This window comes from Xyrauchen texanus, chromosome 6 (assembly GCF_025860055.1).
Source record: "Xyrauchen texanus isolate HMW12.3.18 chromosome 6, RBS_HiC_50CHRs, whole genome shotgun sequence".
Lineage (NCBI taxonomy): Eukaryota > Metazoa > Chordata > Actinopteri > Cypriniformes > Catostomidae > Xyrauchen > Xyrauchen texanus.
The window spans coordinates 43,325,250-43,342,327 of record NC_068281.1 but is presented as its reverse complement, the minus strand read 5'-3'; the positions used below and the strand labels follow the sequence as shown (position 1 = coordinate 43,342,327).

Sequence of the window (17,078 nt, the reverse complement as noted above, 5' to 3'; positions counted from 1 at the left end):
GTCCGTCTCAGGAGAGCTTGGAAGCCTTCCGGGTATACACATGCCCACGGAACTAATCAAGTAGCCGTGGGGGGGGGGGTTCCGGTCCAGCCTCGCGCTCGCGGTACCCGGCAAAGCAGAGCGGACCTCTGTGCGTCAGGCTCAGACTGGGCGAGCAGACCCGAAGGTAGCGGCCCAGACAAGTCATCAGCATCAGACGCCACTGTAACGGTCTCCGATGCAGCGGCGATGTCGTCATCCAATTCCGGGAGATCAAGGGACCAGCCGGCTGGCCGTGAAGCGGGTCGCACTCATCCCGAGCGCTGAGCAAGCAAGTGTGCCGGGGAGGAAGGTGGTTAGAGTGGATTTACCCGCCAAACGGAGCCCATCATTGTCCCCTAATCGCCTTCATCGCCCGCGGTGCCTGCCCCAATCCCATAGGAAGGAGGCGAGGCGCGGGGGGCGGCTGAAGTGGCTTTCTCTCATGACAAAAGAAAGCCGCGACCGCAATGCTGCCATGGCTATGTTCTCGTACTGAGAACATAAACCATTCATAAAACGCTGCCTGCGTGTAATCGCAGCTCAGGCACGCAAGGCAGCATTTATGACCGTCTGAAGTGGGGAGAAATCAACCACATCCTGAAACTACACAGAGGCGGAAAGACGTCTTTCAAAAGACACGTCCTGAAAAGGACGATCAATGCCTTTAATTAATCGGGACACCATGTAATTAATTTAATCGATTGACAGCCCTACTCTTAACAGCTAAGATCAATAGTTATAGGGAACCGTGGCCCAGAACTTTATGAATGTGCTTGTCATAGGAGAAGCGCTTTCATTGCATTCAGAACTCACTGTGCACACATCAAATCAGACACGCACTGGCAGCTTTTCTTTCGTCTGGTCTTCAAAATATAATAATGTTTCATCAAATGCACGTCTTGTTATATATCTGTAACGTTCCGGTGTTATCTGTCCTATGTTCTCGGTTTTTCACCCATCACGTTTATGTCATGTTTCCTGGTCTGCTCCGTGTTTTCCGTCTCACCTGTCACCGCTCCCATTCCATGTCACGTTTTCCCTGTTGTCCGCCTGTAGTCTCACTGTCCGAGCGTAAAACTGCAATTCCCACAATTCCCGGCCCCTCTCACTGCCTGCACTCTTCATTGTTCTCACCTGTGTCTCGTTGAGTCTTCATTGTGTTCGTGTATTTAACCGTGTCTGTTTCTCCTTTCCCTTGTCGGTCTTTGATGTATGTGGACGTCTGTTATCCGTGCTCTTGGTCTTCGTTTTCTCCTGTGGAATCCTTGGTATGATCTCCGTGTTTGGTTAACCCTTTGTATGCCCTCCGTGTTTTGTTTTACCCTTTTTCCCCTCGTGGATGTTTTTTCTTTGTTCGTGTTTTGTTTTGTGATTTAATAAAGATATCGCTGCAAGTAGATCCCTTGTCCCGTGCCTACCTTCACCATCATTCGTGACAGAAAGACCGAACCGCATATGGATCTAGCAGCGGTTTTCACCACACTGGCCCATGCAGGTTTTCCCGTGCACGAGTACTCACGGCTCTTCTCCACGGTCGCCATCCACACCGGGTTCGACGACGCTTCCCTGAAGCTCATCTACCGGGGCGGGTTATCATCAGCCCAGTGGCGGGAAGCGCCAGAATTCGGAGAGCACACGTGGAGGGAGTACGTGAGTCTCACCCTGAAGAAACTCGCGGCCGACGAACCGCCCCTCGAGATTCCGGTCAGCGAGCCAGCGCCCACGCCTGCCACGGTCAGCGAGCCAGAGCCCACGCCTGCCACGGTCAGCAAGCCAGCGCCTGCCACGGTCAGCGAGCCGGCGCCTACGCATATCACGGTGAGCGAGCCAACGCCTACGCACATCACTGTGAGTGAGCCTGTCGCCCCTGAAGTCAGTGAGCCAGCGCCTGTAGCCTCGACCGTCCCTGAGCCAGCGCCTGTAGCCTCGACCGTCCCTGAGCCAGCGCCTGAAGCCTCGACCGTCCCTGAGCCAGCGCCTGTAGCCTCGACCGTCCAAGAGCCAGCGCCTGTAGCCTCGACCGTCCAAGAGCCAGCGCCAGCAGCCAGGACCGTCCAACAGCCAGCGCCCCTCAAATCCTCTAGGGCTCTGCTTCCCGAGCCTCCCAGGGCTCCGCCTCTCGAGCTTTCCAGAGCTCCGCCTCTCGAGCTTTCCAGAGCTCCGCCTCTCGAGCTTTCCAGAGCTCCGCCCCTCAAGTCACTCGGGCCTTCCAGAGCTCCGCCCCTCAAGTCACTCGGGCCTTCCAGGGCTCCGCCCCTCAAGTCACTCGAGCCTTCCAGGGCTCCACCTCTCGAGTCTCTCGAGCTCCGCCTCTCGAGCCTCCTACGGCTCCGCCTCTCGAGCCTCCCATGGCTCCGCCTCCCGAGCCTCCCAGGGCTCTGCTCCCAGAGACTCCAGAGCTTTCTACGGCTCCACCTCTTAAGCCTCCTACGGCGCCACCGCCCTCGGCTCCGCCTCCTGAGCCCTCCTCAGCTCCGTCTCCTGAGCCTTCCTCAGCTCCGTCCCCAGAGCCTTCCAGGCCTTCGCCTCTAGAGCTGCCTACGGCGCCACCGCCCTCGACTCCACCTCCTGAGCCATCCTTGGCTCCGCCTCCTAGGCCTTCCTCAGCACCATCTCCTGAGCCCCCAGAGCCTCCCTCAGCTTTATCTCCAAGGCCCCTTGGATCAGCCCTAGCCCTTTGGCCTCCTCCCAGGCCCCCTGAACCGGCCCTTGCCGTACGGCCAGCCTCCGGGCCATCTAAACCCGACCCTGCCTGGGCAACACCTCCCAGACCACCGAAACCTGTCCCTGCCCGCTCGATACCTCCCTGGCCTCCTAAACCTTTCCCTTTGTGCCCCCGTGGACTGCCTAATTTCCCCTTGTGCCCCCATGGACTGCCTAATTGCCCCTTGTGCCCCCACGGACTGCCTAATTTCCCCTTGTGCCCCCGTGGACTGCCTAATTTCCCCTTGTGCCCCCATGGACGGCCTAATTGCTCCTTGTACCCCCTTACTCTGTCTTTGTGTGCCTTGTATCCCCTTTGGTCCATTTGTTTTTCCTCCCTTCTAGCCCCTCTCGCCCTGTACATCTGTTTATTCCTGTTGTTTTTTCCCTCCTGTCTCTTAGGACCGTCTGGAATCCGGTCCTTTTGAGGGGGGATTATGTAACGTTCCGGTGTTGTCTGTCCTATGTTCTCGGTTTTTCACCCATCACGTTTATGTCATGTTTCCTGGTCTGCTCCGTGTTTTCCGTCTCACCTGTCACCGCTCCCATTCCATGTCACGTTTTCCCTGTTGTCCGCCTGTAGTCTCACTGTCCGAGCGTAAAACTGCAATTCCCACAATTCCCGGCCCCTCTCACTGCCTGCACTCTTCATTGTTCTCACCTGTGTCTCGTTGAGTCTTCATTGTGTTCGTGTATTTAACCGTGTCTGTTTCTCCTTTCCCTTGTCGGTCTTTGATGTATGTGGACGTCTGTTATCCGTGCTCTTGGTCTTCGTTTTCTCCCGTGGAACCCTTGGTATGATCTCCGTGTTTGGTTAACCCTTTGTATGCCCTCCGTGTTTTGTTTTGTGATTTAATAAAGATTTTGCTGCAAGTAGATCCCTTGTCCCGTGCCTACCTTCACCGTCATTTATGACAATATCACTCCGAGAAGTCTTACTGGTCGCCTTCCACAGTGGCTGGTACATCAGCAAAATACTCTGCATGAAAAACGGGTGTTAATTTCAAACCTTGTTCACCAGGAGTAGGCTGTACAACAAATTCTGGAGAAAGGAAATCAAAACATTGTCATTGACTTCAATCTTTGCAATCGCACCCATACTTTCTGGAGGTAAATTATCTCTAGAAATCCGGTGTGTGCATGGACTCTTTGAGTTTGGAGGGATGGACACCAGTTGGCGGTGTCGTGTGCTGGGTTAATCTGCACATTTTTCTTTTTTTTGTTAGTTTGGTGGGGATGTTCAGGGTTTGATGGATGCACTAATGTTGGAATGTGGTCTTTATAATCTTGTTTTTGACACAATACATTTTTTCTTATGTGTCAAATGTTAATATGAGTGTATTGTCTCTCTCCATGTGGAATATGATATAGTGTTTCTTCACGAAATGCATCTTTCCCTGCTGGAAGCTTAACAATTTCAAAATATGGGGTGGGTGGGCATGCTTTCTTTAGTGCTAGCTAATAGCTAATCAAATATCGATGTATTTACCAGTATACAGCACTCGCATCAAGCAATGTCTGCTAAATGTGCCTGTTTTTAATACGTTTTTTGACCATCACTGTTTTAATTGACTGCATAAAGAAAAAGTTCGTTTTTTTTTACTGAGAACCGTTACACCCCTAATGAGTACTGTATATGTAAAGTTACATTTCAAATTTTCACTGCAAATACCATGTCGGTAACTCTGGAATTCCCCCTAACAACTGCACACTTTAACCTGTCAACAACTGTGGCAACGTTTCAAACCCATTTATTTTCCAACCATTATATTTTTCTTGACTTATTAAAATAAACCTGTCTTGAATTAAGTCCTGATGTGTGAAAATCAGAAGCCTTGAACCACTTCTTTGATTTTGTTTGTCATGTTCCTGTTGGACTGCCTGTTGGTTCCTGGCTGCACCACTGCCATTGGACTCTCCTTTGCTGCTGGCCCACCTGCCAAACATCATTGTTCCTTGGTTCAGCCACCCAGCATAGCCCTCCTTCTTTCCTTCCCATGTTTCTAGTCAGTCGGTTCTCCACCCACACTGCAACTGTGTTTTTGCCCTTTGGGGACCTATAAGTTTGTTTTCAACTATAAAGCCTCCAGAGATTACTGAGTGCGCTGCAGCTCCTCTAGAGTAAGCCGAGTGCACTGCATCTCAACCAGAGGAGGCTGAGCGTGCTGCAGCTCCCCCAGAAGGAAGAGGGTGAAAGAGAAGGAATAGGGGGAGGAGGGCTCTTGCCTCGCCTGCAACGGTTTAGATGGTCATCCCCATGTTTTCTGTCCCAGCTATGGAGGCTATTTTCCTGTTCCCCTCACTCCTGGCAACAGAATCTGTTCCTCAGTTGCCTGCAATCCCTGTCTCAGCCACAGAGGCTGATCTCCAGCAGCCAGCACTTCCTTTTCTGGCCATGCAGGCCATTTCCCTGTTGCCTGTGCTCCTGACCATGGCCATGGAGGCTGTTCCTCAGCTGTCTGTTCTCTCTCCTCTAGCCACGGAGGTTGTTGTGCCATGAGAGCTCCACTTTGAGCTTTACATCTTGTATATGGCCACTGCTCTCCTGTGTGTCTGGGCCATTCATGTTTCCATGCTGGATTCTCTTTAGACTCTGGTTAAATCTCCCTGTCTGCCTCACCAAATCCTGCACTTCAGGAGGCCCCTCCAGGCCTTGCCCCCCTGTCTGCCCTGCCTGGTTCCCCTTGGCCAGCACCACTGGAGTCTGCCCCCAAATTAGAGCCTCAAGGCCTCATCCCTGCTCTGGAGCTGCCCTACCTCACTGTGGAACTGGAGCTTCCAAATCACGCTCCTGCCTCAGAGCCGCCCCCATGGATTCCCCGCCTTCCCTCCCTCCTGCTGGTCTTCTCTATGCCTTCCAACTCCTTCTGCTCCCCTTGGCTTGTCTTGTCTAATTCCCCCTGCACTGTTCCATCGACACCTCCCTGGACTGCCCTGCCAGTCCTCGTCCTTGATTCCAAGCCAACCCATTTTTTCCTTCCTTCCCTCCCTCCCTCAACCTGTCCCATTGACACTTACTTAGGTTACCCTGCCTGAACCCTCTTGGTCTGATCCTATATCAGCATTTGATTGGCCTATTAGCCACCCTGCTCTCTGGATATTGGCATCGGCCTCTAAAAAAAACATATTGGTTGACCACTAATGTGTGTTACATTGTAAATTTACTCACCGGTAGTGATGATCTACAACCACTTGTGTTGTAGAAATTGTAATGCTAGTTGCCTAGTCCCTGTATCTAAGGAATGTAGAGGGGGAGGATCTGCTTCTGTTGGAGACCTTGGGGAAAAGAGGTATAAAAAACAATTCAGCCCTCCCCTTCAGCGTCTCACTCATGGCACAGAGTAACTCCTGTGTAATGACTGGGTCCTTCTTGCAAGAATAAATTATTTTAAAGACTGTTTGATTCAGAGTGTCTCTTACGCAGTGATAATGGTTGGTTAATAATTTTTTGCCACAACACTTGTAATATTATGAAGTAACTTCTATGATTAAACTAATCCTTTGAATTATCACACATTGAGGGAACCCCCATCTCTCCTGAAAACCATCAATCTGTAGTTTTTCTCCCATAGGCAAACTGATAAAATGGCTTTGTATTGTGCGTGTGGCAGCAGGGGCGTTGTCGAGCATCCGTCCGGATAGAGAAAGCGGTAAGGGCGCTTGCACCTGAGCTGGATTATGTTTAACACCTGTTTCTAATGCCAGTGAGCATGGGGAGAGCGACATATAAGCAGCCATGCCACCAGCAGAGAGAGAGAGAGAGATCCTGGTACAAGGAAGTCCATAGTGTCTGGGAAGCTGATGAGTTTACAAGTTTTAGTATCTGTGAAGCAAATGAGTTTCTGAAACCATGTACCTGTGAAGTTAATGAGTTTTGTGAAGCTGTTAAAGCATTGAAGTTGCCAATTAAAGACCTTATCTGTGCCAGGAGAAGCCCGTTTCCCTGTGTCCTCCTTTCCTTCTACTGTGTCTCCATGTTACAGTATGTCTGACAAACACCCAACTTCCATAAACACACAAACAGCAGTGCACAGTTGGTTTGCCAAGGCTAAAAACTAGGCTAAGTTTTGAAGTCAGTGCCGGTTGCGAGATACCACAGCGCAACTGCAATCCTCATCTACAATCCAGCATTCTGGATGGAAAAGCGTTCTAAATTGCAGCAATACTCAACGCATCATATCGACACGATGAAAGATCTTTCAATATATCAATCAAACTCAGAATGCCAAATTTCTGACATGTTTTATTACATCCATGCATGTGGTTACAGATAAAGGCATGTGGTTACAGATAAATGATTTCGAAAAATTAAATCAATTGACAACATTTACATCTCCATATTTCCTGCACTCCATTCCAGTACGAACAGGATGGTGTGAGCTCCACTGTTTTCTCTCATTGGTAGTTGCAGCATGATATCGCTCTGCATTTGCATAAAGTTAAACTTTTCTCAACTTTGTCATGTCTCTTGACATTCCCACATCCTGTCGCCAACAGTTACTGTCACTCAAAACACATAAAGTCGCCAGCTCTCATTGAAAATGAATGATTTCCTGTTGCATCCAGTGACAAAATTGCTGACAATGTGAACGGGGCTTAACGAGCAGACGAGTCTCAGGTGCACAAAGGCGGACCTAAAAGAACACACACCAATACTCGCTCAGCGAGTGAGCAAGAGACAGAGTGATAGAGAGAACTCGAAACTGGAGTCACAGACCGTAACAAAACCCAGTTGAATTTCACTCTTTTTATGTGACATGCTAAAGGTTAATTCTGTCATTTCTAAAGGTAATGACATCAGATCTGGTTGATACCCGTTATACAAGATTATGATAATTATGAACATTTATACACTCAAACTATCATTTTGAAGTCTTGTTTTCAGAGAAATCTGCCTAGTGAAGTTGTGTTACATTAAATACATGAGTATTGACCCTAAAAGTTACAAAGCTCACTATGACAATTTTGAACAACCCTTTTTTAAATGAGTCCTTAGATTACTTGACTGGGTGAAACTCTTTTCACATGAAGTACACTGGTATGGCTTCTCTCCAGTGTGCACTCTCTCATGTGATTTCAAGTGTCCCGAGTAAGAGAAACTCTTTCCACAAAAAGAACACACGTATGGCTTTTGATTTGTATGAGTTGTCATGTGTATCTTTAGATCTGATATCCGTGTAAATTTCTTGCCACACTGTTCACAGTTAAATGGCCTTAATCCAGAATGATTTTGCAGATGAAGTGTGAGATGGCCAGCTTGTTTGAAACTCTTTCCACACTGCTGGCATGTGAAGGGCTTCTCTCCAGTGTGAATTCTCATGTGACGCTTAAGATGTCCTTTCTCTCTGAAACTCTTTCCACATTGAAGGCAAGAAAAGGGCTTTTCTCCAGTGTGAATTTTCATGTGACCGTCAAGCTGTCCTCTCTGTGTGAAGCTCTTTCCACACTGATTGCATGCGTAAGGCTTCTCTCCAGTGTGAATTCTCATGTGACACTTAAATATTCCACTCTCTCTGAAACTCTTGCCACACTGAGAGCATGTGAAAGGCTTCTCTCCAGTGTGAATTCTTATGTGACGCTTAAGGTCTCCTTTTTGTGCAAAACTCTTTCCACAGTGAGGGCAGGTAAAATACTTTTGGTCTCTTGTTCTTTGATGATATTGATGGTGGTTCTCCTCTATATCATTCCGTTCTTGACTTTCGACTTTTACTTCTATCAAGTCTAAAAATGAACACAGTAAATTGAAACAAATTTGAAAAAAAAGAAATAGAATTTAACACCAGTAAGCAGCAATGACCATGTATCTTAATGTGATCTTTGTTATGCTGAAGGCTGTTGCTCTCATGTAGATTAACTGTTTGTTAACTGTAATTTTACTGCTTCTATGATTTTATAACTTCAGCTGCCAGATCTAGTGAATTGTCTGAAACTTTGTTCCTCAAACATTATGAAGAATCAAGAATGGACACCAACCTCTTTGTTCTTCAGTATCTTCAGTTTTCATCCTGCGTAGCTCTGGATCACTAATGTCTTCACTCTCCTTTTTAACAAAATTCATTTTTGCAAATAGTGTGCCAGTAGACTTCAGTGGTTACACTTTGAGTTATTCCTCTTTATAAACCATATTTTGTCTTTCTTTACCTGTAGGATGATGGAAATAATCACATAATTTCTTTGTAATTACTTGTGGCAGTATCTTCACAGCAGAAGTGAATCATGATCCCCGTGTGGTAAAGTATGGAAGAACAGATCTGCCAAACAAAAGGGAACAAATTCCTTAATTATTTACATTAACACCTAAATTAAATAAAATATTCCTGTTTACCATATGTAACCATGTAAGCTTAGCTGAGTGTCAACCAAGTGTGCCGCACAAGCCCTCAAAAGTGAAGCCAAAACGTCTCGATCGCCCCCCGATGACTGGTCCTAGTATAGGTCATAAACCCCGCCTCCCCATGTTATTCAACGGGACGTGAGACCAACTAAACAATTAAATTACACTTCACATATCTTTTTTCCAAAGATAGTTTCTGTCATTTGCTGTAGTTTCTATCACGTTTATGTAATTTCAAGTGTTTGTTTTCAAAATAAGTTTGTTTTTAGTTAGTTATTTGATGCTATAAAAACGGTGCTGTGACATCATGATTGACAGCTGTGATTGACAGGTTCTCTGAGCGAAGTAGTCACTGAAGCACCAACTGACTTTTTTTCGGGATCTTCGGAGGACTGAGGAGATTGGAGCTTTAAATTTAATATCTAAATTTCTATAATTAATTATTTCACACCGTCATAAGTCAAAAGTGCAGGGGCGTGTGCTTGCGATTGATTCAGCGAGAGTAAGGGCGGGGCCTTGATTTCGCGGCTTTACTTCCTGCTCACTACTGCGCAGGTCTGGTCCCGAAATCGCAACTGCGCAGACTCAAGTCCCAAGATGTCAGCGCCATATCGGGACACTGGCGGCTTCAGTTCTCACCAATGGAAAAGAGCGAAGGGGCGTCGTCCATCTTTTTAACAGTCTATGGTGTCAACCAAAAGATTGTAACAAGATGGAGGCAATAATTATATTATGCAATAATATAGTTAAATGTTTAGAATGACTAAATGCTTGATGGCAGAAGTTGGGTTAAATGCAGACAAGTGGCTTGTGTTTGACCTAATAATAACTTGATGACTGCTACAGCAAAGAAGGCAGTGTGCAGGTGGCTACAGCAAAGATGCAGGACATGGCTGACAAGACATAGCAGTAAGGCCTTTAGAGCGCTACAGCTGCAGAAATCAGAGGAACTGACCAAGAAACTGAGCTTGTTTACAAGGACACCATAAATCTGCTGCTTAAGATTTAAGAGTGGCATTCATGTTTAAATAGAATATGTTAGCAGCATGCTGTTAAACCTTGGTTATATATCAGCAGTTACAGAAATACTCAAACTAGCCCATCTGGCACCAACAATCATCCATGCGATTATCTATAATCAGCCAATCGTATGACAGCAGTGCAGTGCATAAAACAATGGAGATACAGATCAGGAGCTTCAGTTTTTTGTTCACATCAACCATCAGAATGGGGGAAAACTTGATCTCAGTTATTTCGACCGTGGCATGATTGTTGGTGCAAGATGGGCTGGTTTGAATATTTCTGTAACTGCTGATCTCCTGGGATTTTCACGCACAACAGTCACTAGAATATACTCAGAATGATGCTAAAAACAAAATAAAACATCCAGTGAGTGGCAGTTCTGTGGATGGCAATGCCTTGTTGATGAGAGAGGTCAACAGAGAATGACCAGAATGGTTCATAATGACAAAGTCTACGGTAACTCGGATAACCGCTCTGTACAATTGTAGTGAGCAGAATAGATTCTCAGAATGCTATTCTGAGATGTGGGTTGGCGCTGCTTTGGCAGCACGCGGGGAACTACACAATATTGAATTGAAATGTGTCAAAAGTGCAGTACATCCATCAGCCAATGGAAATGATCAGTGAAAAAAGAAAAGTTGATGCAGAATGCAGAGTGTTCAATAAGTCCTGGAATGCGAACTATTTCTTACAGAGGTTAACGGAAAAGCTGTGTTTAGTTTGTAGGGAACTGTATATAAGGATTTCGATTTGAACCGTCACTTCCAGAGAAAACATGAGGAAAAATACAATAACCTGACTGAGGAGGAGAGAGCATGGACATCCAAGGCATTGCTAGCTTGAAGGGATAGTTTTCCCAAAAAAATCTCTCATCATTTACTGCATTTACGTCCATGCAAGTAAATTCAATTGTAAAATATATTGTTACCCACGTTTATATTGCTTCAGAAGAGTCATCTGGATTAGTTTTATGCTGCCTTTAATTGCTTTTTGGATCTTCAAAGTTCTGGCCACCATTCACTTGCATTGCTCTGACCTACAGAGCTGAAATATTCCTCCAAAAACCTTAATTTGTGTTTTGCAGAAGAAAGAAAGTCATACATATCTGGGATGGCATGAGGGATGAGAGAACTTGAATTTTTGGATGAACTATCCCTTAAAGAGAGACAGTTGAGTAACTTCATTGCGTCAGAGATGTCACTTTACTCACAGCTGATTGGTTCAGCATATGTTAGCGATCTGTTACACAAAATAAAACCTGCCAAGACCAGGTTATAAGTTACTATGGTGATTAACTCCTGTAAAGGTCGACCCACTTTCATGGTACCTAAAACCCAGGGTTGACAACTAAACTAAAATTTACCCGGTTAGCCAGAGAAACTCGCTTTATGGTACAGGTACCTGTGACCTATACCATAAAGCTTGTTGAACAAACTCAGGGTTTCAGAATTGGTTTCGAGTTGACAAAAACAAACCAAACCAATCAGGCTTAACTGGTACCATGATGCTGCTCATCAACTTTCTCTGGTAACTCAGGCTTTGATCCTGAGGTTAAGATTAGTTCACACCATCGTGCACATGAATGAGTGACGTTTGTGGTGAACAGCCAATCGCGTGAAACACAAAAAAAAACTGAGCAATAGGAAAACTATATGCAACAACTGGCATGCAATAACAAGATGTATTTTGTGTAGCACTAATATTGAACTTTGTGAAATACTTTATTTTCATCTCTAGCCCGTGAAAGAAAAGGTTTGGGTGGCATTCATCCCTTTCACCATCTTGTGGATTGATTAAGCTTTTAATATTTTCAAATTGATCACAGATAGCTTAATATTATATTCTTTATATTTTCATGGATATTTTTAATTTTACAGATAGAGAAGGTAAATTAAATACAAGACTCCATCAGCCAAAAATGTATACTTAGACTTTCAAATAAATATTTTATCAAGAAGAGTTGATTTAGTGTCCAAAAAAGACATGCTCCACAATAAACACAGGTTTCATTTGTATTCACATTTCTTATGATGAGGTTATTAATAGACAACAATGATATTAATACAGTAATTAACCAAATTTAGATGAATGTTTGGGATTTGAACACAGGAAAATAACTTTATAAAGTAACTTTAAACACATTTTTTTTTTTCACATTGTCTATTTCTAATTTTTGCTTCAGCTCGTTACAGATACTTTATTGCATATTGATGACTGTTGTATGAAAAATCTTCTGACTTCTGCTAAATGACTTAATGTCATTTAATTTAATCCTCCATATTCGTGTTATTTTCGAGTTTAGCTTGTTTTAATGATTAATTGAACTAAACAATGAGATTGAACAACATTAGGTTTTATATCACAAACGCTAAATAATTTCAAGTAATATTACCATATTTTTATGTGTAAACATGTTATATTGTTTAATATATTTTAGCGCTGAAAAACACAAACCTTTAATCGACTAAATCACAACAGACTGCGGAGCTGCGGCGGTGTGTCCATGACGTCACAATAACAACAACTTCATCTTGTGATGTGAAATGGCGGATTGGAAAACCAGTTCATGTTGCATTACCGACACATACTGGACTGGAGTGATGATCACTGGACGCATGCGGGAGCAGGAGAGGTCAAGAGGCAAGTGGTGCTATGCAATGTTATGCAAAAGCACAAACATAAGAGCAAATACCTAAAAATAAGCAAGCAATGAAGAATAAACAGAATAAAATAAATTAACAAAACAGAGCACAAAATAAGATAAATTTTTCAGAAATAAACTTTAAGCTAAATCAAAAGTTGAAGAAAATAAATAAGCATTCAATAAACATTTTAAAATGGTGATAGAGTAGGATGATCCAATCAGGCTGTTCCAGAGCTACCAGCTACTGAGAAAAAGTCTTGTCTCCCTCGGACTAAAAACCAGAAAGGAGCACAGATTGTGGTAAAAGATCTTAGGACCTGAGTGACCTGGAGGTTGTGATTATTATTATCAAGTCATCAATTAATGTGTCATTTCTCGGAACATTGATAATGGAAATGCCCTGGATTGTCACAATGCATTGCATCACAATGAACTTGTGAGCTAATGATACGTTTGCATTAACTTCTTTATGTTAAAACAAAATTCAGGATCCTACAGTGTAGTTCAAGTGGAGATAAGTGTTGGCATTTTATCTCAAGTACCATCAGGTGAAGCAGCAATGCTTGTGGGTTCCACATTAAGGTTGATATATTCTCACCTGATAATGTATTCTTTTCTTGCAGTGTCCTCATGTCCAATCCCTTGATACTAGGTGAAAAAGTAAGGTTAAGTGCATCATATACTGCCTTATACAGTAGATCTCACCACTTATTCAGCATTTCTCTGGATGCAGTGAAAAGGACTTCTAGTGGATTACTACTAGCAGCTACCCTTAATCTATTTATATTTATCCAACATACAATACCTCTTCTGCCATTACATTCCCTTGCTTCTGTAGATAACAGACTTGTATTTGTATTTGTATAATCTCTCTCTCTCTCTCTCTCTCTCTCTCTCTCTCTCTCTCTCTCTCTCTCTCTCTCTCTCTCTCTCTCATATATATATATATAGTAGGCACTCAGTATGAACAGCTTGTCTGGATAAGTCACTGCAGGTAAACATATGATGTTCTTTGAGAATTTGTATTTTCTTTTTATCATCAGACTCTAAATGATCCTTTGTGGAAACAAGCGAAAACAAACAGAAAGTAATCAAATCTTTTGATTAAGTGCCAATAGACAAAATGTCATACTGCAAGAGATAAAGTGAAATTAACACTTTATCTCTCGACGAGTCCTGGTCAGCAGGGGACAGTAAGCGAGTTTCCTGTTCTGGTTGCTGCTAGTAAGCTGCACGAGTCTGTTTGTTTATAGCTTGCTAGCTTTTCTACTGTTTCAACTGCATGTATATTACCACACGCATCCGTTTTCTTTCTTTTCTTTTCTTCAGCTTGTCTACATCTCGCATTTCGACTGTGTGCATTCGTTTTCTCATCTGTGTTTTACATTAATTATTGCATCAATCTCAAACATCCGATGATAAGGAACTAACACAACAACAGCAATTGCATGAGGGATTCACATCAATGGAGAAAGTTAATGAGTGAGTCAGTGAGATAGAGAAGCCGGTAGATACTGTTTCGGATATGGGTGGTACAGTGAGCAACACACACTTTCATACCTGTCAAGTTTTGGATTTGAAAATAAGGGAAATTTTCCGGCGCCCTCCGCGAGCAGTCCCACCACCCCAACCAAGCTCCAGTATCCCTTACATTTTAAGACAGGTGTTATAGCCTAAATGAAAACACAAAAGGGTATATATGAAGAGCATTTATTTAAAGGCTTATTTGCATATTTTCTGTTCATTTAACATTGCTTGTCTTTACATTTACATTTTATTTTCATTCCATACATTCTTTTCATTTCATATTGCTTTTCTTTTACAGTTTTTTCATTTCACATAACTTTCCAGATTTCTCGTGCTGACATACATCATTCCTTCCTCCGTGTGAGATGCTGAAGTCGCAGTTACAAAACGCGTGACTGTCCCCCACCCTGCTCCTCTTCAGAAAAGTAAATTAGCTGTCCCATTGATCGTGGTATTTACATGAGGGTTTTGGTTTTTTGGCAGGAGTGCCTTCCATCGTTGTCGTAGCATCCATCATACGTCTCTGTTTTTTTTTTTTTATTCCCGCGTTGTCACTCATCATCTGACCTCACACACTAACCTCGCGACAACTGCCACCTACAGTACCTGTAGTAGGCTGCTGCAGGTGGCAGTTATCGCGAGGCTAGTGACAGAGCTCAGATTGGGAATGTTTTTTTTTTTACTCCGCCCGGGCCCGGTGTATTATTTTTTAATAACGCAGGTTAAAATACGGGAGATTTACGGGAAAATACTAATACGGGAGGACGGCGGGAAAGAAGGGTAAAATACAGGACTTTCCCACCAAAACAGGATACTTGACAGGTATGCACTTTGGTTCCTGCTGTAGAGCCCCCACAGCAGGACATCTGGGTGATGTCTCAGCGGCATACTCGCCCAGCAATGTGACACCACTCTCCTGTTCCTGTTATGGTTTCCAATCAATTCTCCCCACTCAGTGATGCACCCACTGAGAGTAAGTTAATTTGCTAATTTTTTATCAGATCTTGTAGTTACTGTAGATAGAGCCTTAATTGTTGGTGACTTGATACATTGGGATTAGCATTTATTGATATTCTCAACTCTCTTGGAGTCAGACAAAATACAGGACCAACTCATCACCAACTCATAATCATACACTAGATTTAATTCTTTCATATGGAGTTGATGTTGATAAAATATAAATTCTGCAGTAGAGCGATGACATCTCTGATCATTACATCGTCTCTTGTATGCTGCAATCAACTAATGTTACTCAATTTACACCATGCTATCATTCAGGTAGAACTATTCTTTCGACCACTAAAGATAGCTTCACTAATAATCTTCCAGATTTATCTCATACACTCAATAAACCCCAAAGCCCAGAAGAACTTGATGAAATAACAAAAAATATAAATGCAGTCTTCTCTAGCACCCTTGATATTGTCACCCCACTTCGATTAAAGAAAATTAAAGAAATAAGCCCTGCACCATGGTACACTGATCACATTCATGCTCTCAAGAGAGCAGCTCGGAAAATGGAGCGCGTGTGGAAAAATACAAAATTAGAAGTATTTCGTGTTGCATGGAAGGATAGTGTCTGTAGCTACAGACAGGCATTAAAAGCTGCCAGGTCAGCATATTTTAGTTTAACTCATATAAAATAACCACAACAATCCTAGATGTTTATTCAGTACTGTGGCTAAATTGGTTAGGAATAAAGCTTCAACAGAACCAGATATTATGTCACAGCTCAAGAGTAATGACTTCATGAATTTCTTTACAGATAAAATTGAAATAATCAGAAATAAAATTGGAATTATGCAATCATCTGTCATCGCACCTCAGAAAACAGTGCCTAATAATTTTCCTCACATGCAACTTCAATCTTTCTCTGTCATAGGTCATGAAGAGCTAACAAAACATCAAAAGCCACAACTTGTTTAGATCCTATACCAACTAAGCTCTTAAAAGAGGTATCTCCTGTAATCTCAGAACCTCTCCTTAATATCATTAACTCCTCGCTATGCTTAGGACATGTCCCAAGAAACTTTAAAATGGCAATTATCAAACTGCTTATTAAGAAGCCACAACTTGATCCTGGAGAACTTGCTAATTATAGACCAATTTCAAATCTCCCGTTTATGTCAAAAATACTAGAAAAGGTAGTATCCTCCCAAATATGTTCATTTCTACAGAGAAATAGTATATATGAAGAATTTCAATCAGGATTTAGGCCTCATCACAGTACAGAGACTGCACTTAGCAAGTCATTTGAGTTACAAATGACTTGCTCTTATCATCTGATCGGGGCTGCATTTCTCTTCTAGTGCTTTTAGACCTTAGTGCTGCATTCGACACGATAGATCACGACATTCTCTTGAATAGGCTGTAGAATTATGTTGGAATTTGTGGAGTTGTATTAGCATGGTTTAGGTCATATTTAGCAGACTGCTACCATTTTTGTTTATGTAAATGAGGAATTGTCAAACCAAACAAAAGTAAAATATGGAGTGCCACAGGGATCCGTTTTAGGGCCTCTGCTTTTCTCTTTGTATATGCTTCCCCTGAGAGATATTATCAGGAATCATGGAATAAGTTTCCACTGCTATGCTGACGATACACAACTTTATATTTCTTCAAAACCTGATGAGATATCAGAATTCTCTAAATTAGCAGAGTGTATCAATGAAATAAAAGATTGGATGGCCAGAAATTTCCTTCTACTCAATTCTGACAAAACAGAGGTACTAATTATTGGACCAAAAAACTCTAAAAATAAACCGCTAAAATATAATTTGTCACTAGATGGATGTACTGTTACATCATCTTCAACAGCGAAGAACT

At 43.2% G+C, this 17,078-nt stretch overlaps 1 protein-coding gene across 1 annotated transcript in view; it reads right to left on the bottom strand.

Annotated features, from left to right (window-relative positions):
* Positions 1–6,963: 6,963 nt before the first annotated feature.
* Positions 6,964–17,078, bottom strand: part of LOC127645731 (zinc finger protein 721-like) — a 73,200-nt gene continuing 63,085 nt past the window's right edge. Inside the window, exons 13-14 of the mRNA XM_052129393.1 lie at positions 8,698–8,764; positions 6,964–8,445 (exon numbers count right to left, since the gene is read on the bottom strand). Coding sequence (XP_051985353.1) covers positions 7,679–8,445; positions 8,698–8,764 — 834 coding nt within the window. The 3' untranslated portion in view covers positions 6,964–7,678. The remainder of the gene's footprint in view (positions 8,446–8,697; positions 8,765–17,078) is intronic.